Genomic DNA, 26,043 nt, shown 5'->3' with positions numbered 1-26,043 from the left:
TACTGCCAAATATGTGACATAATTTCTCTTCAAAGTTTAGAATAAATGGGGAGAAGATTGAATGTGGGATGAAGTATTCAGAGAGAGCACATGGGATCACTTGAGGGAAATTTTTCATACGAAAATTATAAATATTAATATTAATGCAAAATATGAATTGTAGAGTTTAAACTATGTTTACAATGCTAATTTCTGAGAAAAGTAATCATGCTATTTTTGTTTCTTGATAGTCACATTCACTACATGGAACCAGAGAATGATACAAAAATTTTGGAATTTCTTCTTCTGGGATTTTCAGAGGAACCAGAATTGCAGCCCCTCATATTTGGTCTGTTCCTCTCCATGTACCTGATCACTGTGTTTGGAAATCTGCTCATCATCCTGGCCATCAGCTCAGACCCCCACCTCCACACCCCCATGTACTTCTTCCTCTCCAGCCTCTCCTTTGTCGACATCTGCTTCACCTCCACCACCATCCCAAAGATGCTGCAGAACATAAGGACACAGAGCAAAGTACTAACCTATGAAGGCTGCATCACCCAGATGTATTTTTTCATACTCTTTGCAGTATTGGACATGTTTCTCCTGACCGTGATGGCCTATGACCGATTTGTAGCCATCTGTCATCCCCTGCATTACATGGTCATCATGAACCCCCGGCTCTGTGGTCTGCTGGTTCTGGTGTCCTGGATGATGAGTGCCCTGAATTCCTTGTTACAAAGTGTAATGGTGTTGAGATTGTCTTTCTGTACAGACTTGGAAATCCCCCACTTTTTCTGTGAAATTAATCAGTTGATTCAACTTGCCTGCTCTGACATGTTTCTTAATGAGATAGTAATGTATTTTGCAGCTGCAATATTGGGTGGTGGTTCCTTCACTGGGATTCTTTATTCATATTCCAAGATAGTTTCTTCAATACAAAGAATCTCATCAGCTCAGGGGAAGTATAAGGCGTTTTCCACCTGTGCATCTCACCTCTCAGTTGTCTCTTTATTTTATTGTACATGTTTAGGAGTGTACCTTAGCTCTGCTGCTACCCACAGCTCACATTCAAGTGCAATCGCCTCAGTGATGTACACAGTGGTCACACCCATGCTGAACCCCTTCATTTATAGTCTGCGGAACAAAGACATGAAGAGGGCTCTGGAAAGAATCATTAGGAAGGCAGGTATAACATTGTTCTGGGGCTGAAGAACTACCCATGATTGCAGGATTTAAATAAATGGAGCCAGATATTGCTATGTTTTAACCAGATTTTGTAAGGAGAACTTGCCCATTTATTTCCAAGAATTTCCTTTTATTTGAATTCAACTCATCTACACAATTTAAGGAACTCAATTTATTGAGCTTTATTATGAATAAAGTTTTGGAAACTTTGATAGAGGGTGCATGACTCTATAGAATGCTTTGGGTAGTATCAGCATTTCAATAATATTAAGTCTTCCAAGCCATGGACACCTTATATTTTTTCATCTATTTGTCTTCTTCAATTTTTCTCATCAATATATTACAGGTTTTAGTGTAAGATATTTTAGTCTTTTCCCTCATTGATTTTTGTATCTACATGACCTATCTAAATATCTGAAAATTTAGAATGAGCGTTCTGATTGTATAGTCTGCATTGGATGGACTTTTTTAAAGAACAAATGAGACAATCAGACTTAGCTTTGGAGAAATCTGTCTCAGGACTATAAAAAGGTTCACTGTTATAACTTTGGAATCCAGAAGCGTTCATGGAGCAGTAATAAGCACTGGATACATTTGACATCTAACTGGTCTCTTGGGAACAAATCAGCCCAGAAAATTTCCATTCTGTCCAGATAAGTTCCCATGGGGGAAATGTGCTTGGGGTTGGAGTAACAGTGGAAAATGTGCTAATGAGAAAATACAGTGGATATGCAGAGCTGTAAATATCTCCACTGCTGCTAGGTCTAAGCATGTTTCACTTTGAGCTGGAGAGGTCATGGTTTGTGCATTTGGATTCCTGAGTCTGGCTCAGGGACCCATACTTTGCTTCTTACTTCTTTCTTATCTGGGAACAGAGCTTCATTCTCCAATATCAACCACCTGGGAAAGTTTTGGACTTCCACCCAGAGACCTCCATCTCAACCTTTCTATCCAGGTGAGTCTTAGAGCCCAGTAGACACTTCAGGAGAAAGCCTCAGAGAATGAAATCCAAGAACATTTACCTGCAGTCACTTAGAAACCCAAATACCTGGCTCAGAGCCAACAGATCTCCCTGTTTACATACATGGTTGATTAACTGATTTATAATCAATTTATTTAATATGTTCGAATAGAATCACCTATCAGATCAGCAGTACAAGATTATTAGTGATAATTACGTGATAAGAATGAAAATATACTTGGATGAAATTCAAGAAGAAATTGGAAGCACAATGGTATCAGTAAAATTTGAACATTCCCAGGGAGATTTAGGGTAGGAAAATAAACTATTACATAAAGAGGAATTTGCAGTGAAATAATGACATTGTTTTAATTTTTTAAATGTATAAGATGGTATATGAATTTGAGCAAATTCTGGGAGATAGTGAAACTCAGGGAAGCCTGGTGTGCTGCAGTCCGTGGAGTCACAAAGATTCAAATCAACAGCATAGCTATTACCTGGAAACTACAATTTTTGATACACATTTCACAAAATTTTCTCTTACATTGAGCATTCACTTGAAAAATAATTAAATTTAATATGAAAACAGACAGATGGTAAAGAGCGTATCTTTGCAGCTGTTTATTACCTGGGAGACTGGATATATTTGGAGGTTTATTAGCCATTTGCTTTATCACAAACTGTTTATGCATATTCTTTGCTTTATGCACTGGATTCAGATTGTTTTATTCTTTCCAGGTTTTTTTCTGTATGATTTTTTTTTATAATATATTTCATCTCCAGCTCTGAGAGAAAAGGCCTGGAATTATACTTCAACATGTGGGTGAGGGAGAGAATGAGATGTGTTTTAAATACCTTGACAAGCCTTCTATGCTGAAATAGATACATGCAACTTCTCTCTCCCCACTCTTTCCCTCACATATAGGTGTCTCAGGTACCATTTCACCCCAAACTGCTCTAAGCTCCAACCACTTCCCCATTCTCTGTTTATTCTTGGTTTTTAAATTGCATTTCTTTAAACAAAGATTTACAAATTCTTTTTAAAAATTTTTACTCTTTGCAATTTAAATCATGTATGTAAATATATCTGTTGTTGGGTTGCATGAGGGCTTATAAGTTTGGGATGTATAAATCTATCAATTGGTTGTATTTTATCCTCTCTCCCACTGATTTTTTAAACATCAAAAGTTCTTATGCATCCATCAGCTCATTTCAGTTTAGTCGCTCAGTCGTGTCCAACTCTTTGCGACCCCATGGACGGCAGCATGCCAGGCTTCCCTGTCCATCACCAACTCCCAGAGCTTGCTCAAACTCATGTCCATTGAATCAGTGATGCCATCTAACCATCTCATCCTCTGTTGTCCCCTTCTCCTCCTGCCTTCAATCTTTCCCAGCATCAGGGTCTTTTCCAATGAGTCAGCTCTTCGCATCAGGTGGCCAAAGTCAGCTTCAGCATCAGTCCCTCCAGTGAATATTCAGGACTGATTTAATTTATGATTAACTGGTTTGATTTTCTTGCAATCCTTCTATGCATCCATAGAAGTAATAAACCACCTGTTATATGCATTACCATATAATCTCACATGTTTTTGTTTCTGCCACCTTTTGCCTTTTGTGAGTAGTCTATCTTAAAAAGAGCAATTATTTGCTGCCTTCTTGTAGAATATGTGCTTTTGCATACAATTAAAGATCGCTCATATGTTTTTATAAGCATATTTTAATCCATTTATGTTTGTGTAGGTTGAAATTAAAATTTTAGATACAACTTCCTACACCATTTTTTAAATTGCATTTTCTATTCTCTTTTAAATTTTTACCCATATTATTATATTTAAAACCTGTGTTAACATGACTATTACTACTTTATATTTTTCTTTCAGAAGTTCATTTTATTATATCATTCTATTTGCTTAATATCTTTGTTTTGAATCCAATATATTTAATCTGGTTTTGTTTCCCTTGGTGTTCTTTTTATTTTGAAATGTTAATTTTCTAAAATATTTGTTTCTGTATAAATGCACACCATTATGAAACCATTAGAGTGAACAAAGCAGGTGAGGTCTCTGCTTTGGATCTCATATTTCCATGGAGAAAGAGAGTGTAGTAAAAAATGCACGTATGACAAAAATGTCCTTAGGTATAAATCAAATGAGAAAGGAGTAAGTAAGTTTTGTGGCATGGGTAGGATTTTATAGAGTATATTGTGGGGAAGTCTTTGCATTTGGGACAAGAATCAGAAACAGAAGTGAAATGTGACCAATGGTTTTAGCAAAAAGAGATCTAAACTCAAAGCCCAATGACAATGATACCACACAAAAAAACTGAGAGACGTGACATCCTCATCCACTATCTTATTACCTCGTTCTTTGAAATGTATGAAAATATGTGTAGTCAAATACACAGGAATAAATACAGAATAAAAATTCAGTCAAGGTTCTAATGCAAATGCCATAATGAGGCGAGTGGAGGAAGAAAGGTGCAGTCAGCATGTGGTCCCCGGAGTCTGACTTCCGCACCCACAGTGCTGCCTGTTCTCTCTGCAAATGAACTCTTCTCTTGAGCTCTATTCACATTGCTTCCCACCCTTTTAAGGACTGGCCTCTCTTGTAAGTATTCTTGAATTAACTGCGGTGGATAAGAAGCTTTTCCGAATGTGCCCCAGAGTAAAACACACCTTTTACATGTGATCCAGCTTCTGTGCACAGGCAACCAAGGAATACACCTGTGCATGTGACTTCCCAGGTGGCACTAGTGGTAAAGAACCTACCTGCCAACTCAGGAGACATAAGAGATATGTGTTTGATCCCTGAGTCAGAAAGATCCCCTGGAGGAGGGCGTGGCAACTCACTCCAGTATTCTTGCCTGGAGAATTCCATGGACAGAGGAGCCTGGGGGACTACAGTCCATAGGGTCCCAAAGAGTCAAACACGACTGAAATGACTTAGCACACATGCACACATGTATATGCACATACACACACAAGAACAGCTGAACAAAAAGAATAAACTCCTTACATGTATTAATACAATGCACTCTATTCTCTGTTTAATTTGTTATATCCTATTTTATTTTTACAAACTATAGTGTGATACTCTAATAAATCTGAATCTCAGAATATGGAAAACATTCCTCCAGCATGCCTCCCATATCTATGTTAGCATTTACCTGCTTCTTTTTCTTGCCTAATCACCCACAGTTTCTGAGAGAACATATTCTTTCATTGCTTTATGCAGTATTTAATTCAGCTATTCAGCTATTTATTCAGCTATTTTTCCCAACTAAACTAAGTTTGGAGAGTTGAGGAGTATGTATGATATTGATACATGCCTCAAGGCACTCACAGTCTAGATGAAAATATTGAATTAATAAAAATCACACAGTGATAACCTTTTATCTAAATTATCACTAGATAAACTCTCCTTTTTCTATGGGAATAATTTTTAATATAAATTTATTTATTTTAATTGGAGGTTGATTACTTTACAATATTGTATTGGTTTTGCCATACATCAACATGAATCTGCCACAGGTACACACGTGTTCCCCATCCTGAACCCCCCTCCCTCCTCCCTCCCCATATGTGGGAATAATTTTAAAGTTCATGTAGGAGATGTCCAAAACTCCATCTCTAAAACAGGAGATGGAGTTTTCAGTACAGAGATAAGTGAAAAAATTCCATATAGACCAGTGATTAACTCTCCAAGCAGAGGGGACAGATGCATATATGCTCTGAGACTTGAGCCTGTGGCATCTAGTGAATCTGTGGCTCAAGTTCAATATTCATGAGATGAAGGTGAGTAAAGGCAGCAGGAGTGTAAAGTTGGTGGTTCATTCAGGGAGAGTCAAGGCTGGGGTTTGAAGTTATGGAATTTGGGGTCCATTCCTTATTGGGGAGTCACTGGTGAGAGTTAAGTCAGGGAGTTGGGCAGTCAGCTTTGTAATATAGAAAGATTTCTTTAGCTTAATGTGAATATTGGATAGAGGGCCCTGTACCAGCCTGTGATAGATGGGAAAGATGACCGGAAACTGAAATAAGGCTGGGGATTGGGGACTAAGATGTGGGAAAGCAATGGAAACATTTGAGAGGAAAAAGAGAAAAATCAGCCTAATCTCATCACCAGAGGTGACGTAAATCATTCATTTACTACCAGGAAGGAAATATTCGAAACCTTTGGCATATGTTGACTAAATCTGTCAAGTATCGTATTGTGAGTACTGCTATCTCAATAATTTGAGTAATAATTTTAACATTTAGAAGGTTCCAGTGGCTGTCCATGTTCAAACAGCACATATGTGCAGATCCAAAATGTAAATCTAGAATTTCAAACTACAAAAGGTTTACAGCTGATATCACTTAGGAATTCTTTTACCAAATCATTCTTTAAATCCTCCACTTTTGTTGAACTTTTATTTCACTTTGTGAATTATGGGTTTATTCCCTTTGCTCATTTTCCTGGTGGGAAATCTGTCAGATATTTGATAACATAAATACATTTCTTCTTTCTTTTTTAGATAAAATGTGTTTTGCTGCTTTGCTATTCTGGGTAACATGGGGATAGAACAGGGGCTGGAATGTCACCACAACTAAGGAAGCTTTAGTTTTGGTGACATTCCACCACAAACTCTATGGATTACCTAAGTTTATTAGAAGTTTTTTCCCCTTACATGTCCTTTTCTCCCCCTCTCAGTTTTTTAAAGTGATATTTTATTTTTACTTTGAATACTGGACATAAAATGGTCATGTTAAAAAAGAGGCCCACCTATGTTCACAGGTCCATGGGAGACTTAGCAACTGGAATTTAGGTACTATCACTACAATTTTGCAGGAAAGATAATCATTGACATTGACAAAACATTGACAAAACACTGACAGCTTGCATTGTGTCATTCTTTTCCTAATTATTGTAGCTGAGAGTGTACCGGTAGTAGCATCATTCCAGTAGGGGTGAGTGTGTGTGTGTGTGTCAGTGCACAAGTGTGCATGTTGTGGAGCATGAACAGTTCCCAAGGCAGAAAAGGGACACCTGAGCCCACGTATGCATAAGTGTGTACTAAGCCACTTCAGTCATGTCCTACTCTTTACAACCCTATGAGCTGTAGCCTGCCAGGCTCCTCTGTCCATGAGATTCTCCAGGTAAGAATATTGGCATGGGTTGCCATCCCCTTCTCCAGGGGATCTACCTGATCCAGGGATTGAACCCATACCTCTTATGGCTCCTGCATTGACAGGTGGATTCTTTACCACTGGTGCCACTTGGGAAGCCTGAGTCCACGTATAAGGGTCTTTGGTATGAGGTCCTTATAATATAAACCAATATATTAAAATAAATTATAAAAAAGAAAATAAAATAATAAGGAAGTGATTTATTTCTAATCACTGGATCTCTTGGAAATAAAATTAATAAAATGCAGGTAAAAATATGGTGAACTAAGTTCCCTGTGACTTGAAGTCTCAGCTGTAGCAGGAAGGACACCTCGTTCCTCCAAATTCTCTGACGCTAGCATCACTCTCCATCTTGCACATCCCCTTGGACACAGCGGCTTACTTTTTAACCTTGACTTTCTAAAACAACTGCTTTTCAGGTCCTTTGCCCTGGCTTTTCACTCTGACCAGCACACACTTCAACCAGATAACCTTGTGTCTCCCACCCTCTTTTCCATGAGGTCTCCAATCAAATATTTTCCAGTCTAATTCAATGACTGGGTAAAAAATAATATACCTTTAACCATTTTGTTATACCTGATTTCTTCTTGTTCACTTCATCTGTCACCATCTGAAAACTTGTATGATTTTTTTCTTTACATTTTTTCTCCATTATTGAAGAGTCTCTCCATTATTGTAGAGACTCTTGTACTTTTTGCCTAGATATTGGTCAGACCTCAATTGACATTAGTCAAATATGTCACATTAACTTCTTATTAAAAGTGTAGAATACCTGACCACCTGGACAAAAGGCTGGATGCACAATAAGAAGGCACAAGAGCATGCCTTGACGGGTAAATTTCCATACCAAATTATGGATACTGACTTCGAATGCAAAGTGTATATTGCAGAATTCAATTAGGTTTCCAATCGCAATTTTTGAGAAACTTAGTCATGTTAATCTTTTTTTCCTAGGTAGCCATCTCCACCACATGGAACCAGTGAATGATACACAAATTTCAGAATTTCTTCTTCTGGGATTATCAAATGAACCAGAACTGCAGCCTCTCATATTTGGGCTTTTCCTCTCCACGTACCTGACCACTGTGTTCGGAAACCTGCTCATCATCCTGGCTGTCAGCTCAGACCCCCATCTCCACACACCCATGTACTTCTTCCTCTCCAACTTGTCCTTTGTAGACATCTGTTTCATCTCCACCACCATCCCAAAGATGCTGAATAATATACAGACACACAGCAAAGTTATAACTTATGAAGGCTGCATCACCCAGATCTACTTCTTCCTATTCTTTGCTGCACTGGAAAACTTCCTCCTGACTGTGATGGCCTATGATCGCTTCATGGCCATCTGTCTGCCTCTCCACTACATGGTCGTCATGAATCCCCGGCTCTGTGGACTGCTGGTGCTGGTGTCCTGGGTGATGAGTGCCCTGAATTCCTTAAGCCAAAGCTTAATGATGTCATGGCTGTCCTTCTGTACAGACGTGGAAATCCCCCATTTTTTCTGTGAAATTAATCAAGTGGTTCGACTTGCCTGTTCTGACACATTTCTCAATGACATGGTGATGTATTTTGCAGCGGGGATGTTGGGTGGTGCTTCCCTCACTGGTATTCTTTACTCATACTCTAAGATAGTTTCCTCAATACGAGGAATGTCATCAGCCCATGGGAGGTATAAAGCATTTTCTACCTGTGCATCTCATCTCTCAATTGTTTCCTTATTTTATTGTACTATCTTAGGAGTGTACCTTAGCTCCACAGGTACCTACAGCTCACACTCAAGTGCAATCGCCTCAGTGATGTACACAGTGGTCACACCCATGCTGAACCCCTTCATCTACAGCCTCAGAAATAAAGACATAAAGAGGGCTTTGAAAAGAATCACTGGAATGTCAGCGATATAAGGTGCAATTGTCCTGGGGCTGAAGAAATACTCATGATTGTAGGGCTCAAAACCTCAGAAGCATAAGGTGCTATTCTGCCTTTTTTAAAATTTATTTGAGTGAAGTATAATTGATTTACAATGTAGTATCATTTTCTACTGTACAGCAAAGTGATTGTTTTGCATATATATATATACACACACACAATATTTTTCATATTCTTTTGCATCATTGTTTTGTCACAGGTTATTGTGTATATATATATATATATATATATATATATATATATATATATATATATATATTCCATGTCTTGGCTATTGTAAATAGTGCTGCAATGACTGTTGGGGTCCATATATCTTTTCAAATTACATTGTTCCTTGGATATATGCCTAGAAGTAGAATTGCTGGATCATATGCCAAGTCTATTTTTACTGTTTTGAGGACCCTCCATACTGGCATCCGGTCCTATCACTTCATGGGAAATAGATGAGGAAATGGTAGAAACAGTGTCAGACTTTATTTTGGGGGGCTCCAAAATCACTGCAGATGGTGATTGCAGCCATGAAATTAAAAGACACTTACTCGTTGGAAGAAAAGTTATGACCAACCTAGATAGCATATTCAAAAGCAGAGACATTACTTTGCTGACTAAGGTCCATCTAGTCAAGGCTATGTTTTTTCCTGTGGTCATGTATGGATGTGAGAGTTGGACTGTGAAGAAGGCTAAGCACCGAAGAATTGATGCTTTTGAACTGTGGTGTTGGAGAAGACTCTTGAGAGTCCCTTGGACTGCAAGGAGATCCAACCAGTCCATTCTAAAGGAGATCAGCCCTGGGATTTCTTTGGAAAGAAGGATGCTAAAGCTGAAGCTCCAGTACTTTGGCCACCTCATGTGAAGAGTTGACTCATTGGGAAAGACTCTGATGCTGGGAGGGATTTGGGGCAGGAGGAGAAGGGGACGACAGAGGATGAGATGGCTGGATGGCATCACTGACTCGATGGATGTGAGTCTGAGTGAACTCTGGGAGTTGGTTTTGGACAGGGAGGCCTGGCGTGCTGTGATTCATGGGGTCACAAAGAGTCGGACACAACTGAGGGACTGAACTGACTGACATACTGTTTTCCATAGTGACTCCAATAATTTACATGCCCATTGACAGTGCAGGAGGATTCCCTTTTGTCCACACCCTCTCCAGTATTTTTTATTGGTAGCCTTTTTAATGATGCCCATTCTGACAGTGTGAAGTGGTACCTCACTGTTTTGACTGTTGAAGTAGAACTCTCTCCTTCTATTTATTTACTTGATTGCCCATTTCTTTGAACTCAATTCCTCTACACAATTTGTCATTCACTACTCTGTATGTTATATGGACATTTTCCCCATTGTCCCTATTCACACATGCCCAAAGTTTTTCCCAAGTTTAAATCAGAAATTGCCGGGAGCCAACGTGAGGAACTCTGCCCACGGCAAAGGTCATGACGAAGGAGGCTCAGCATTACGCAAAGGTGGGATCAAGCCTCAGGAGACACCCTGTTCACGAGTATCTACCCCCAAAACCAGAGTCTGCCTACTTTACTGTTTTATAATCTCACCTACACCTCTGACTTTATGGGGGGCTGCCCCCCACCACCTCTTTCGGAGAAGGAGTTAACTTACAGCTCCAAGTTAATAAAAATTCCTGGGCGGGACAAGAGTGTTTCAACTTACAAAATCCTCTGAAGGTTCTCTAGCCTGCCTGAGCAGGTTCGTCCGGTCACATGTGATTGTTTACAGCCTCCCAACCGTGAGAGGCATAAGATGCTTTAAACTTTCTAAATACAGATTCTTTTGAGAAGTTAGAAAATTATTAGTATAGTATAATGGGTTGATTAGAAATTATATTGGTGAAGGGCTTTTCATTTGTTGAGCCAATATTTGCTGCTAAATCTCCATATTCCCTGCCCTTATAATGAATATAACTAGCATATGGGAGAAATAAGTATTAACCTTTAAGATTAATCCTATTAAACCTTAGGCTAAGTAAATTCCTTTTCTTGATTATAACCCCCTGCACCCTCGCCCTATAGGAATGCAACTTTACCTGGTGCCTTCAGAGGGTGGTGCCTAGTTTAAGAAAAAATCACCCCTGGAAAAAATAAGTTTTCTGGTTGACTGACCATTATCAGAAAGGGCCATAAAATGTCAGCAGGCCTCATGGCCAGAAGATGATGTAAAACCCCTAAGACCTTTGTATACATTTATATGAAGCACCTGATTTTGATAAAGGTCAGGTCTGCTGACCCCGTGTGACTCTGTATTCATCCCTATGTATAACAAAAAGTATATAAGCAAACCTGAAAATAAAGAAAACGGATCAGTTTCTGGAAAGATTGATTCCCCCATGTCGTTCTTTCTTTCCCCTTCTGGCTGAATTCCCATCTGGAGCGTGGATGCTCGCCATGTCTACTTACTTGCCCTGGCTTCTAAGACCCATGTGAGAGGGAGCCCAAGGCAGGGCACCCTCTAATATTCAAGTGGGCACCGGTGGCCTACATAGATGGTGCAAACTCCTTGTCTTGGAGTTTTATTGGTATTCCACGTAAACCAAGTTATTTAGCCTCCTTTTCTCCACTAATATTTCCTACTACACTATTCTTTTCTAATCTCTCTTTATATTTCTAATTAAATAGCTTTTTCCTAGGATGCCGATTCCATCTCCCCTTCGAATTACCCTGGATCTACCGGGCCTGGACCCCGACAAGAAATGTTTGAAAATTTTCCGTTATCTTACATGGGACAACTTTGATTTCTTAAAAACAATTTCTTCTCAAAGACCTGTTTTAGTGGACTTGTGGACACAGGGCAATAGAAAGGGAGTGGGACGAATCAAGAAAGCAGCATCAACATATATACACTATTGTGTGTAAAATGGATAGTTGATGAGAAGTTGCTATATAAAACAGGGAGTCCAGCCTGGCACTCTGTGATGACCCAGAAGAGTGGGATGGGGAGAGGGAGGGAGACTGCAAAGAGATGGGAAACAATAACTTCAGATTTAAAGTGCACAATTTGATGAATTATAAGAGTTATTAAAAAAACTAAGAGAATGTACTGCATATTTCCATTTGTGCATAATAATACAGTGCACATATATTTAAGTGCTTTGCATGTAATTGTGAAAACTTTAAGCTCCCTGGGAATCAATTTCTTTATTTCTGAAGTTAATGTGGAATACTAAATACAACTTCATAAGGATGCTGTAAGAAATAAATAAAATGTGTGGAAGTTCATGTTGTGTGCAAATAAAATATTTTTGTGTTTATATGAGTGTGTTTCACACAGTTTTCCTTGAAATTGGCATAATCGTACACATTCAAACACAATTAGGATTCCATTTTTACGGTAATAGGAAACTTGACAGAATGTTGGAAATGATAGATATGAAAATAATGAGTGTCTGAATTACCAAGAAGCATAAAGATGTAGAAATATAAGCACAAAAATTTAAAGTCAAATGAGTAACTTCATTTTCATAATAGATTACTCATCCTATCTTAAAGTTGTGAAGACATCCTCAGTTCAGTTCAGTTCAGTAGCTCAGTCATGTCCAACCCTTTGCAACCCCATGAATCACAGCATGCCAGGCCTCCCTGTCCATCACCAACTCCCGGAGCTCACTCAGATTCACGTCCATTGAGTCAGTGATGCCATCCAGCCATCTCATCCTCTGTCCTCCCCTTCTCCTCCTGCCCCCAATCCCTCCCAGCATCAAAGTCTTTAAGACGAGAAACTATAAAACTCTTAGAGGAAAACATAGGCAGAACACTCAGTGACATAAATCAAAGCAAGATCCTCTATGACCCACCTCTTAGAGTAATGGAACTAAAAACAAAAGTAAACAAGTGGGATTAAACTTAAAAGCTTTTGAGATAGGAGGGGGGTTCAAGATTGGGAACACGTGTACACCCATGGTGGATTCATGTTGATGTATGGCAAAACAAATACAATATTGTAAAGCAGTTAGCCTCCAATTAAAATAAATTTTTTTTAAAGGCCTTTGCACAGCAAAGGAAACTATAAGCAAGGTGAAAAGGAAACCCTCAGAATGGGAAAAAATAACAGCAAATGAAACAACTGACAAAGATTAATTTCCAAAATATACAAGCAGCTCATACAACTCAATTTCAGAAAAACAAAAAACCCAATCAAAAAGTGGGGAAAAGACATAAACATTTCTGCAAAGACATTCGGATTGCTAACAAACATATGAAAAGATGCTCAACATTGTTCATTATTAGAAAAAATGAAAATCAAAACTACAATGAGATATCACCTCACACTGGTCAGAATCAGTTCAGTTCAGTCACTCAGTCACATCCAACTCTTTGTGATCCCATGAATTGCAGCACGCCAGGCCTCCCTGTCCATCACTAATTCCAGGAGTTCACTCAAACTCATGTCCATCAAGTCGGTGATGCCATCCAGCCATCTCATCCTCTGTCATCCTCTTCTCCTCCTGCCCCAATCCCTCCCAGCATCAGAGTCTTTCCCAATGAGTCAACTCTTCGCATGAGGTGGCCAAAGTACTAGAGTTTCAGCTTTAGCATCATTCCTTCTAAAGAACACTCCGGACTGATCTCCTTTAGAATGGACTGGTTGGATCTCCTTGCAGTCCAAGGGACTCTCAAGAGCCTTCTCCAACACCACGGTTCAAAAGCATCAATTCTTTGGTGCTCAGCTTTCTTCACAATCCAACTCTTACATCCATACATGACTACTGGAAAAACCATAGCCTTGACCTTTGTCGGCAAAGTAATGTCTCTGCTTTTGAATATGCTATCTAGGTTGGTCATAACTTTTCTTCCAATGAGTAAGCATCTTTTAATTTTATGGCTGCAACCATCATATGACCCAGCAATTCCACTCCTAGACATATACCCTGAGGAAACCAAAATTGAAAGAGACACATGTTTCCTATTTCTCACTGCAGCACTATTTACAATAGCCAGAACATGGAAGCAATCTAGATGTCCATCGACAGATGAATGGATAAAGAAGCTGTAGTGTGTGTGTATATATATATATAATATATATATAATGGAATATTACTCAGCCATTAAAAAGGAACACATTTAAGTCAGTTCTAATGAGTTGGATGAACCTAGAACCTATTATGCAGAGTGAAGTGAGTCACAAAGAGAAAGATAAATACTGTATTCCAACACATATATACAGAATCTAGGGAAATGGCACTGAAGAATTTATTTACAGGGCAGCAGTGGAGAAACAGACATAGAGAATAAACTTATGGAAATGGGTCGAGGGGAGCGGACGGTGAGATGTATGGAAAAAGTAACATGGGAACTTACATTACCATATTAAAAAAAAGTCTATGTTATCTTCCTACTGCTATTATAAAATGCTCCTACTTTAGTTGCTTAAAGTAAACAAATACATATTCTTACAGTTCTAGATATCAGAAGCTTGAAGTGAGTCTTATTGGGCTAATATTAAATGTTTGGGGAGGTGGTTCTAAACTCACCATGACCCACGAACGCACCAAATTGACAGCTGTATGGATCAGTTTCTTCTGAAAAAGACCCAAAACCTAGGTGAATATTTCCTCCATAGCAAAGACTTACAAGGTCACATAAAAATGGCAGGAGAAACAGAGATGCGGTCTCTTCAAATACCCAACTCCTGGTGTTGGTAACCCACCAGTGGGAAGGATCTCACATTTTCACTAAGGAAAATGGGTTTGTACCTTATATCATGTACATGAGCCCTTGGGATCTACATCAGAGAGATAAGTCACTAAAGTGCATGGATCTAAACACCAATGGGGCTGCTGTCCAGGAGACTGTAAAGTCTGTAAGGAAGGGAAAGTCTGCTCTGAAAGAGCTTCTACACATTCACTGACCACAGGACCCAGCACAAAAGCAGCAGTTTGAAAAGCACTTGCTGCATGCATGCTAAGCCGCTTCAATCGCGTCCAGCTCTTTGCTACCCTATGGACTGTAGCCCGCCAGACTCCTTTGTCCATGAAATTCTCCAGGCAGCGATACCGGAGTGGGTTGTCATGCCCTCCTCCAAGGGATCTTCCTGAACTGGGGATCAAATCTCATGTCTCCTGCACTGACTAGCGGGTTCTTTACTAGCACCACCTGAAAAGCACCTAGAAGGTGTATAAAGGAGATTCATTAGTTAATTAAAGCGTCTGCTGGGGGTGCAGGGGCTTGAAACGGTCTCCGGGAACAGAGGCACTGGAACGCATCACGTGTGCGCTCTCAATCCACCGTGCTAGCTCATCACTGGCAGGTGCCGCTACTGCACTCCCTCTACCTTGCTAGCTAGTGCCCATGGAATGCCCTATCTTCATGTTTTTCCTTCACCTTGTGAACCCAGCAGGTTTTCCTGGCATTTGCACTTTCTTTGCCACACTAAAACTGGAGAGCTTGTCCCCACACTCTCCCATGCCCATTCTGTGGTCAGTGGGTTTGCCCCACCCATGTGCCTCCCACAGCCACACTGCCCTCGGAGGGCTCATTCACCCACAGATAACCACACACTTGCTGCAACCAGTGGGCTTAACCTGGCTTCAGGCACTCCTGCAGCCCTGCTGAAGCCAGAAGTCTTGCCCTGCACCATGATCTTCCTAAGCCCTGATGTAAGTAAGGCTTCCCCTGGTCCAGGCTCCTTTGGGAGCCTCACTGAAACCAGAGTTTGCCCCCCTCATGTGCTCATCCATGACTCTGCTTCAGGTGAACTTTCCCTATGCTCCTCCCCCTCCACCTATAGCTGGTGAGTTTCTGCCAGACCTAGACAACCCTGTAGTCCAGCTGCACACTGCTGGCACACACAGTACGCACAGGAGATGCCACTTGAACACCTGGCATTATCCACAGGCGGCCTGTGCTTAGGGGTCCTAAATCCTCACTCAGTCATGTCCTACTCTTTGCCACCCCATGGACCATAGCCTGCCAGGCTGCTCTGTCCATGGGATTCTCCAGGCAAGAATACTGGAGTGGGTAGCAGTTCCCTTCTCCAGGGGATCTTCCTGACTCAGGGATCAAATCCAGGTCTCCTGCATTGGCAGGAAGATTCTTTACCTTCTGAGCCACAAGAGAAGGTCAATCACGACTAAATTTTATCTTAAATTAACTGTTTAACAGCCCTAATAAATCTGAAAGATGAATCTTCACTTGTGACAAAAAATATCATATTTAAAGTTAACTGGGACTGAGATGTGGAAGTATTTTGGAAGTCCTTATCCTGCCTACTACAAAATCTTTTTCAATAGCGTATCATTTTGTGTCATTCAAGAACCCTTATATAAAAGAAACCAACAGAATTTACCATAGCCTCTGGAATGAGTGAATAAGTTATTCCTTCAAAATTACATGCAAAGTCAGTTTTTGGTGCAGAAGAACTAAAACTGTCTACAACTGACTGTATCACAGGCTTACAGTTTTTCTACTCAAAGAGTGATCCACAGACCAGGACCACCAGCATCAAAATCGTCCAGGAGCTTGCTAGATATTCAGAGTCTCTGGGCACACCAGGACCTGCTGAATCAGATTCTGCATTTGTAGCAGGATTGTTGTTGACTCCCAGACAAATTGAAGTTAGAGAAGAGCTTGTCTGGACTAAATTTTTCAACCCTTTACTGTTGACATTTGGGGCAGGATGATGCTATTCTGGAGGTTCTTTCCCGTGGATTTTAGATATTTAGCAGAATCATTTCAGACATCATCATACATCCTAGGGGGAAAATCCTTTCTGGTTGAGAAGCACTAGCCTAGAGTTTGAAAGATAGAAGCATACTAACGTGTTTATAGTCAAGGCATATCACATACTCAGATATTAACTTTGGCCAGATCACTAAGCCTCATTTCTGCAGTTGATAATGGAATTCTTAATGTACTTCCTCATAGATAAAACATTTATAAATATTAAATCAAAAAACCTGTATAACATGCTAAGCTAAGGCTTTAGTTTAAAAAAAAAAAGAAAAAAGATCTAAATATATTTCAGATCACTAGCAAGTATTTTATGAAAGTAAAAATGTTAGTCACTCAGTCGTGTCCAACTCTATGTGACTCCATGGACTGTACCCATGAGGCTGTCCTCTCCATAGAATTCTTCAGGCAAGAATACTGGACTGGATTGCCATTCCCTTCTCCAGGGATCTTCCCAACCCAGAGATTGAAACAGTGTCTCCCATATTGCAGGCAGATTCTTTACCATCTGAGTCACCAAATATTTTATAATGTATAACTAAATGATAGCTGAAAACTAGAGATGTAAGTATGAAATTCCTAACTGATACAGCAAACGTGTTAGGAAGACAATGTATGCAAAGCCCATGTTTTATTATCAAAAGAACTCAGTATCTCCCCTCCATACACACACAGACACACACAACCCTTGTTGAAAGAGTGGAAATTTTCTGGAGTTTCAGGAGGTAAGTCCCCACCACAAGACAATGCTTTGAAGATACAAGAGACCTAATCCAGATGGGTTTCTCAGTCTTACACTTGGAGAAAACTTGAAACAAGGAACTGGGAGATTTAGAGATCTCAAAAGGAGGCAATTTCATGGAGAAGGAATGAAAAAAGAAAAACAAAATTGGATTCTTATGGCTTCTACCCTGGTCTCTTGTGAATAGAGGATCATTAAGAAAAATTTCCTTCCTTCCAGAACAGTTTTCCACAAGGGAAATATGTGTTTAAACGTTGAAATAACTAGAGAGAAATGAGCAGATATAGGGCATAATAAGTATCTCCACTCTGTAGCCTCTCAGTGTTTATAAACTTGGACTAGAGGGAGCTTTCTTTTCCTTTGTTTGTTTGGAGTCCTAACTCTGGCTGGGGGTCTGTAGCTTCACTCCTTCCTACTATCTTGTCTGGGGAGAAAGCCTTAGTCTCCATCATCTACCCTCCAGGGAAAAATTCAGACTCCCTGTTGGAGTCTCTGTTGGACCTGTTGGACCTCTGTTGGACCTCTCAGAGTTAATATCCAGGTGAGTCCAACAACCCAGGTTACAGTGCATGAGAAGGTCAGAGACAAAGGAAGCCAATTCAACTCAACCCAGAGAAAAGCAAAAAGCTGTGCTTCTTTGCTTGATTAATTAATTAATGTATCTATTTTTGTTGTTACATAATATTTCACAATGTGACTGTGCTACTTATACTTTTGATGTCTTTCATATTTTTTACCATTAAATTGCTACTATGTCAATCCTAGAAAAACTATGTTGAGATTGTTAAATTTGAATCATGGTTCCTATAAAAGACAATCCCTCTACCCTGCTCAGGAGACACACTGAGCAATGTCCAGGGACATTTTTGTCATGCTGGAGAGAGGTGGGTGGACACCATGGATACTGTCAACATCCTTCAATGCACAGGACAGAGCACACAAAAGAGAACGACCTGGCCTAGAAAATTCACAGTGCTGAGACTGAGAATCCCTGGGATAAGAATATCTGTATTTGTAATACTTATTGCTCTCTTCAGGTTGTTTTTCAATCCTGTAATCCTTTGTATTTCTGCCAGCAAAACTAGAGTACTGCTTTTGCTACCAGTTGAAAAGTTCCAACCTCAATCACCATGACACTTCTTTTTACCAGGCTGATGAGTGTAAGACATTTCTTGTTTTCTTAAACTACTGCACAGTTTCAGCAAAATTTACATATATTGAATATCATTATTGTTTGCTTTTTGTTACTATGTGCCCATATATTACTTGCCCATTTTTCTATTACTTTCAGCATTCCAAATTATCTCTACTGATCATTCTTGCTCATTGGAATTTTGGAGGGAATATACCTCTTCTTTTTTTTTTTTTTTTTTTGATGATGCCTGAAATAAGGGACCAATTTCATATTCTTCCAGATAGACAGACATTTACTCCAGGTTTTATTTAACAGCCCAACTTTTTTCTACTAGACTGAAATATAATCTGGCCATATGGTAAATGTCCATATACAATGAGGTCTAAAAAAAAAACATTAAATACTGTTCCTTCAGCTCTTCAAGAAGTACATTTTTATAATTTTAATTCTTAGATCTTTGCCATTTTACTCTTTAATGAGAGAATCATGTTGATGTGATTAAAATTTTACTCTTCAGTGTATTATTTCAGTAATCAGTCATAAATTTTTACTGTCATTAAATATAATTATTTTAATCCACTAGACTTGCTTTTATTTTCCTTATTATTTTTTTTATTTTATGAATTTTCTTTTCTATACTTTTTTCTATACAAATGCACATTTTTTGAATCAAAGAAAATGAAGAAACTATGGGGTCTCTTTTCTGGATTGTAAACCATAATGGAAAGGCCTAATACAACAAAATAAATGCATGAATCATAAATAAATCATTTAAATATATGAATTTTCAAAGCCTGGAGGACTTCATGGAATATGACTTGGTAGGACTTCATGGAATATGACCTGGGAGGACTTTGCACGCTGAACAAGGAAGGTGGTGGGAATTGCCTTTTATAGGAACCATAGTTTAAATTTAACGATCTCAACATATTTTTTCTAGCATTGACCTAGTAGCAATTTAATGATAAAGAATATGAAAGACAGTCAAAATTGTAAGTAGCACAGTCACATTGTGAAATATTATGTAACAACCAATAGATACATTAATAGATTACTCAAGCAAAAAAACATAGGTCAAGGGTATACCCACTGGCTGTGTCAAAAAAGAGATTAAAAATCAATAGCAGAAAAAAATGTCACAAAGAACGTCCACTATTGCACTAATTAAACAATTGTGGTCAAATGAGCATGGATATGTACAGGAATAACAGATCAGGAGGATAAGGTAGATATCACTGTGAGGCAAGTGGAACAATAAAGGTTCAGTCAGTGTGTGGTCCCTAGAGTCTGAGATCACTTCAGAATCCACACTGCTGCTTATTCTTTCTGCAACATTTCTCTTCTATTGGGCTCCTCATTCATGTTGTTTACCTCACATTATCAGGATTTCCCTTTTTAAACTAGTCTTGCCTTTACTGATGTAGACTCTTGAAATTTAGACTATATATCAAACCTATGCCTTTATTTTGTGGTCCAGCAGGCTTGCACATAGAAACAAAGAAATACAAGCATATGCACACACTTACATGACTGAACAAAGAGAACTATGCAACAACCTTGCCCTTACTATGTATTTACAATGGCTGGGAGGGATTGGGGGCAGGAGGAGAAGGGGACAACAGAGGATGAGATGGCTGGATGGCATCACCTACTTGATGGACGTGAGTTTGAGTGAACTCCAGGAGTTGGTGATGGACAGGGAGGCCTGGTGTGCTGCGATTCATGGGGTTGCAAAGAGTCGGACATGACTGAGAGACTGAACTGAACTGATATATCTACAGTGTTACCCTTACTATGTATTTGTGATGGTCTCTGAGTTTCTTTTTTGCAATTTATTGGTACTACTCTATTTAATTCTTAATATCATAGTCTAAAACCCTAATGGGTCCCAGTCTCAGAATATGAACATTTCTCTGACATATCCTCCATACTTGTGTTAGTACAATTGACCTTCTATATCTGCAGCTTCCACATCTGTTGGTTTGCCCATTTGCAAATCAAAACTATCCAGAAATTTTTAGCAAGTTCCAGAAAGCAAAATTTGAATATACTATGCACCAGCAACTATTTTGGAGAAGGAAATGGCAACCCACTCCAGTGTTCTTGCCTGGAGAATCCCAGGGACGGCGGAGCCTGGGGGGCTGCCATCTATGGGGTCGCACAGAGTCGGACACAACTGAAGCGACTTAGCAGTAGCAACAGCAGCAACTATTTACAGGACATTTGCACTGTTATGAAGTATTATAAGCAATCTAGAGATGATTTAAAATAACAATATACTGAGGATATATGCAGGCTATTGCAAGACTATACTGCACATAGTATAGTGTATGAGACTAATGAGACTTGTTCATCCTCGGATTTTTGACTATGCAGGAAGCCAATGCTCCATGGATACAGAGGGACACACTTCTGTGCTTTCTTTCACCATTGCCAATTTTTCTGAAAATAACTTCTCTCACTCTTTCTTGCAATATATATATTTATCCAGCTACCTTTCCAAGCAAACTAAATCTGATACGGAAGAATGGTAAGTATAGCATGGCTATGTGCCTCTGGACCCTCAGTCTGGTGATGGATAAAAGACATGAATATAGACAAAATTTTCAAAATGACAGCCCTTCTATCTAAATTAAGTGCACAAAGTGTCTTTTTTTCTGTGAAAATATTAAGAAGAAAATAAAGCTTCGTAAAATAGATAAGTCTTGGCAGTCATAAAGTGTAGATGAATATTTGGATATGAAAAGGAGGTAAAAATTTCCGAATATACCTGTGGTGAGACTCCAAGAAGAGAGAAACATGTGTGTAGAGGCACTGAGCAAGGGCTTCCCTGGTAGCTCAGACGGTAAAGCGTCTGCCTGCAATGTGGGAGACCCAGGTTCGATTCCTGGGTTGGGAAGATCCCCTGGAGAAGGAAATGGCAATCCACTCCAGCACTCTTGCCTGGAAAATCCCATGGACAGAGAGCCTGATAGGCTACAGTCCATGGGGTCGCAAAGAGTTGGACACGACTGAGCGACTTCACTTCACTTCACTTCACTTCAGAGGCACTGAGCATCAAAGCTGCAGGGTCAGGTGAAGCAGCCAGTCACGTTCAGTGTCTGTGAGATCCATGTGGATGAGGGCAGGACAGTGTGAAGGTGAAGCTGGCAGACAGGTCTCAGAGACTCAGGCTTCATGTTTGAGGCTAAGGGACTTTGTCTTCATTCTCCATTGAAATGTCACAAAGGGGAGTGGAAGTTTGAGGATCAGCTTTGCAATATAGAAAATTTATCTGGATCAAAGTGAATATAGGGCTAGAGGGGTGCCAGTCAGTGACAGACGGAAGAGACAACAATGAATTAAACAACAACAACAAAAAAAAAAAACTGTGAAATTGAGGACCAAGAAGTGAAGAAACAGACATTGGAAGAGTAGAAAAACTCTGCCTCATTTTAGCCTAAGTGTTAACCACTCATTTACCAACAGGAAATATTAAATCTGTCAACTACCTTGGGATGATTGATACTGTTCTCCCCACTATTTGAATGACGATTTTTTTTTTAATGATAATATTAACATTTTGAAAGGTTGGGTTGGCTCTCCAGGTTTAAAAAGCTAAGGTGTGGTAGATTTAAAATTCAAGTCCAGATTTCCTAATTCAAAAGTTTTGCATTTTATATCATTAAGAAAAGTCTGCTCTTATGATCCTTTGTATTTCAGTAATATCTGTTGTAATTCCTCCTTTTTCATTTTTAATATTATTGTTTTGAGTCCTCTCCCTTTTTTCTTGAGGAGTCTGGTAAAAGGTTTATCAATTTTATTTATCGTCTCAAAGAACTAACTTCGTTTTATTGATCTTTGCTATTGCTTGCATCAATTCTATTTTGTATTTTCTGCTCTGATCTTTATGGTTTCATTCCTTCTACCTAAGGATTTTGTTTGTTCTTCATTCTCTAGTTGTTTTAGGTGTAAGTTTAGATTGTTTATTTAAAACTTTCTTGTTTCTTGAGGTGTGCTTGAATTACTATAAACTTCCCTCTTAGAACTGCTTTTGCTGCATCTTATAGGTTTTGGGTCATTGTGTTTTTGTTGTCATTTGAATATGTGTATTTTTTTTTAATTTCTCTTTGATTTCTTCAGTGATCTCTAGGTTTTTCAGGAGCATGTTGTTTAGGTACCATGCATTTTTCTTACAGTTCTTTTTCCTCTGATTGATATGTAATCTCATAGGGTTGTGGTCGGAAAAAGTGCTTGATACAATTTTAATTTTCTTAAATTTTCCAAGGCTTGATAGATAGACATCATCTATCTTGGAGAATATTTCATGTGCACTTGAGAAGAAATTGTATTCTGCTGCTTTGGAGTGGAAATCTCTAATTTTCTAATTTGTTTCCTGTAATTGTTCACAGTAGTCTTTCATGATACTTTATATTTCTCTGGTATCAGTTGTAATAACACTTCTTTCATTTCTGATTTTTATTTATAAGTGTGCTGGCCATTCTTCTGCTTGCATACACTTCCACACACAACTTTGTGCATCTGTCCTATTCTTACTTGAAGTCACTGTTCAAATGTCAACTTCTTTGCCACTCTTGCCACAACACTCATGAAAAACAGAATGCACTATTCATTCTCAAGTTTAGATTTGTTTTCCATTTTGTCGTATCATTCGTCCCCATCTGAAGTTATATAGAACTTTATTATTTCCTTATATACTTTTTCTCTATCAATGAATTTCAGGGATTTTTGTGCTTCAGCATCCATTATTCATAGTCTAATTAGTGCCTAAAATGTGGCCATACTTCGCTGTACATTCCTTACATACATGAAGAATTTCTCATTAAAAGTTTAAAATTCTTGTCCCGTTAGAGAAAAAGTTGATTGGGACAGAAATTCCATATCATAAGTGACACAGAATATCCCAATCCAGGACTGTGTAACAAACTAGAGTTGTGGGATGGGGAGGAAAGTGGGAGAGAGGTTCAAGAGGGAGAGGACATAGGTATACGATGGTGGTGTTTGGCAGAAATCAACACAATATTGTAAAGCAATTATCATTCAATCAAAAATAAATAAATTTAATTATAAAAAAGAAAGCCATGCATATGCCCGTGGCAGATTCATGATGATATGTGGCAGGACCAATAAAATATTGTAAAGTAATTAGCCTCCAATTAAAATAAATAAATTTATATTTAAATAAAAAAAAATAAAATAAAATAAAAATAAAGTAGTGAAGTGAAAAAGAAAAGAAAGCCAGATCCATACAATGAATATCAATTTTAGTGTATTGACTGAATAGTATATGCAATAGCATTTAGAATATGTGACTAATGTAAGTTCATGTAAATACTAATCATAGTATTTGCTTCTCTCCTCAGAGTCACAGCCAGCATATGGAATCAAGAAACAAAACAAGAATTTCAGAATTTTTACTTCTGGGATTTTCAGAGGAACCAGAAATACAACCCCTCGTTTTTGGGCTTTTCCTCTCCATGTACCTGATCACTGTCTTTGGAAACCTCCTCATCATCCTGGCCTTCAGCTCAGACCCCCACCTCCACACCCCCATGTATTTCTTCCTCTCCAATCTGTCCTTTGTAGACATCTGTTTCACCTCTACCACCATCCCAAAGATGCTGTGGAACATCCAGGCAGAGAACAAAGCCATAACCTATGAAGGCTGCATTATCCAGATGTATTTTTTCATACTCTTTGTATGTTTGGATGACTTCCTCCTGACTGTGATGGCTTATGACCGCTTTGTGGCCATCTGCCATCCCCTGCACTACACGGTCATCATGAACTCCTGGCTCTGTGGACTGCTCATGCTGGTGTCCTGGGTGATGAGTGCTCTGAATTCCTTGATACAAAGCTTAATGGTATTGCAGCTGTCCTTCTGTACAGACTTGAAAATTCCCCACTTTTTCTGTGAAATTAATCAGATGGTCCAGCTTGCCTGTTCTGACACATTTTTTAATGACATGTTGTTTTATTTTGCAGCTGGGATGTTTGGCTTTTTAACCCTCACTGGAATTCTTTACTCATATTCTAAGATAGTTTCCTGCATAAGAGGAATCTCATCAGCTCAAGGGAAGTATAAAGCATTTTCCACCTGTGCATCTCATCTTTCAATGGTCTGCTTATTTTATTGTACAAGCCTAGGAGTGTACCTTAGCTCTGCTGCTACCCAAAGCCCACACTCAAGTGCAACAGCCTCAGTGATGTACACTGTGGTCACACCCATGCTGAACCCCTTCATCTATAGTCTGAGGAACAAAGATATAAAGAGAGCTCTGGAAAGAATCATTGAAATGGCAGCTACAAAAGGTTCAGCTGTTTTGGGGCTGAAGTAGTACTGTGATTTCAGAATTGAAATAAAGGGAGCCAGAAATTGATATTTTTTATCAGATTGTAGAAGAAGAACTTCCTCCTTTTCTCTGTTTCCTGGAATTTCCATTTGTATGAATTCAACTCCTCTACACAATTTACGTAACTCACTTTATTGAGCTTCATTGTGAATAATACCTTTAGTTTTGGTAGAAATTGCAATGGATCTGTAGAATGCTTTGGGTAGTATGAATATTTTAATAATATTAAGTCTTCTAAACCATGGACACTTGATAATCTTTTCATTTATTTGTCTTCTTCAATTTCTCTCATCAGTATCTAACAGTTTTTAGTGTATATGTCCTTCAACTCCTTGATAAAATGTATTCCTAAATATTTATTTCTTTTGAATGTTATTAGATAAGTCCTGGGAGCTTATCTAGTAGCTGTGTCATACTGCAGCTAGCAATATGCTTATTTGACATGATTGCCTTTGAAATGAATGACTCAAAAAGAGAAAACTTAATTTTAAGCATTTTTATTACAATCAAAAAAGGTTAATGGTAATGCACTTATATTGCAAATATGCTACTGTCGCTTATAAATGCTTTCTTGGTTTTATGTTATGTCTAAAATGTTGTTGCTGTTGTTCAATTGCTAAGTCGTGTCCAACTCTGCGACCCCATGGACTGCAGCATGCCAGGCTTACCTGTCCTTCACTATCTTCTGGAGTTTGCTCAAACTCATGTTCATTGAGTCAGTGATGCTATCTAACCATTTCATCCTCTGTCACCCCCTTCTCCTCTGGCCAGTATCAGGGTCTTTTCCTATGAGTCGGCTCTTCATGTCTGGTGGCCAAAGTATTGGAGTTTGTTTGTTTGTTTTACTTTACAATATAGTATTGGTTTTGCCACACACCAACATGAAACCGCCATGGGAGTACACGTGTTCCCAATA

The 26,043-nt window shown here is 38.9% G+C and overlaps 3 protein-coding genes across 3 annotated transcripts; all 3 read left to right on the top strand.

Annotated features, from left to right (window-relative positions):
* On the top strand, positions 244-8,193 carry LOC102183056 (olfactory receptor 7A17-like). Its single transcript, XM_018051690.1, has 4 exons — positions 244-1,168; positions 2,043-2,122; positions 2,301-2,440; positions 8,055-8,193. Exons 1-4 carry the CDS (start codon positions 244-246, stop codon positions 8,191-8,193), a joined length of 1,284 nt encoding a protein of 427 aa, XP_017907179.1.
* On the top strand, positions 8,264-9,196 carry LOC102182777 (olfactory receptor 7A17-like). Its single transcript, XM_005701317.1, has one exon. The coding sequence runs from the start codon at positions 8,264-8,266 to the stop codon at positions 9,194-9,196; it is 933 nt and encodes a 310-aa protein (XP_005701374.1).
* On the top strand, positions 24,153-25,112 carry LOC102182493 (olfactory receptor-like protein OLF4). The gene has a single exon (XM_005701316.2). It carries the CDS (start codon positions 24,153-24,155, stop codon positions 25,110-25,112), a length of 960 nt encoding a protein of 319 aa, XP_005701373.2.

This window comes from Capra hircus, chromosome 7 (genome assembly GCF_001704415.2).
Source record: "Capra hircus breed San Clemente chromosome 7, ASM170441v1, whole genome shotgun sequence".
NCBI classification, from domain to species: Eukaryota; Metazoa; Chordata; class Mammalia; order Artiodactyla; family Bovidae; genus Capra; species Capra hircus.
The sequence above is the reverse complement of the archived record's forward strand: the minus strand, read 5'-3'. Positions and strand labels throughout refer to the sequence as shown.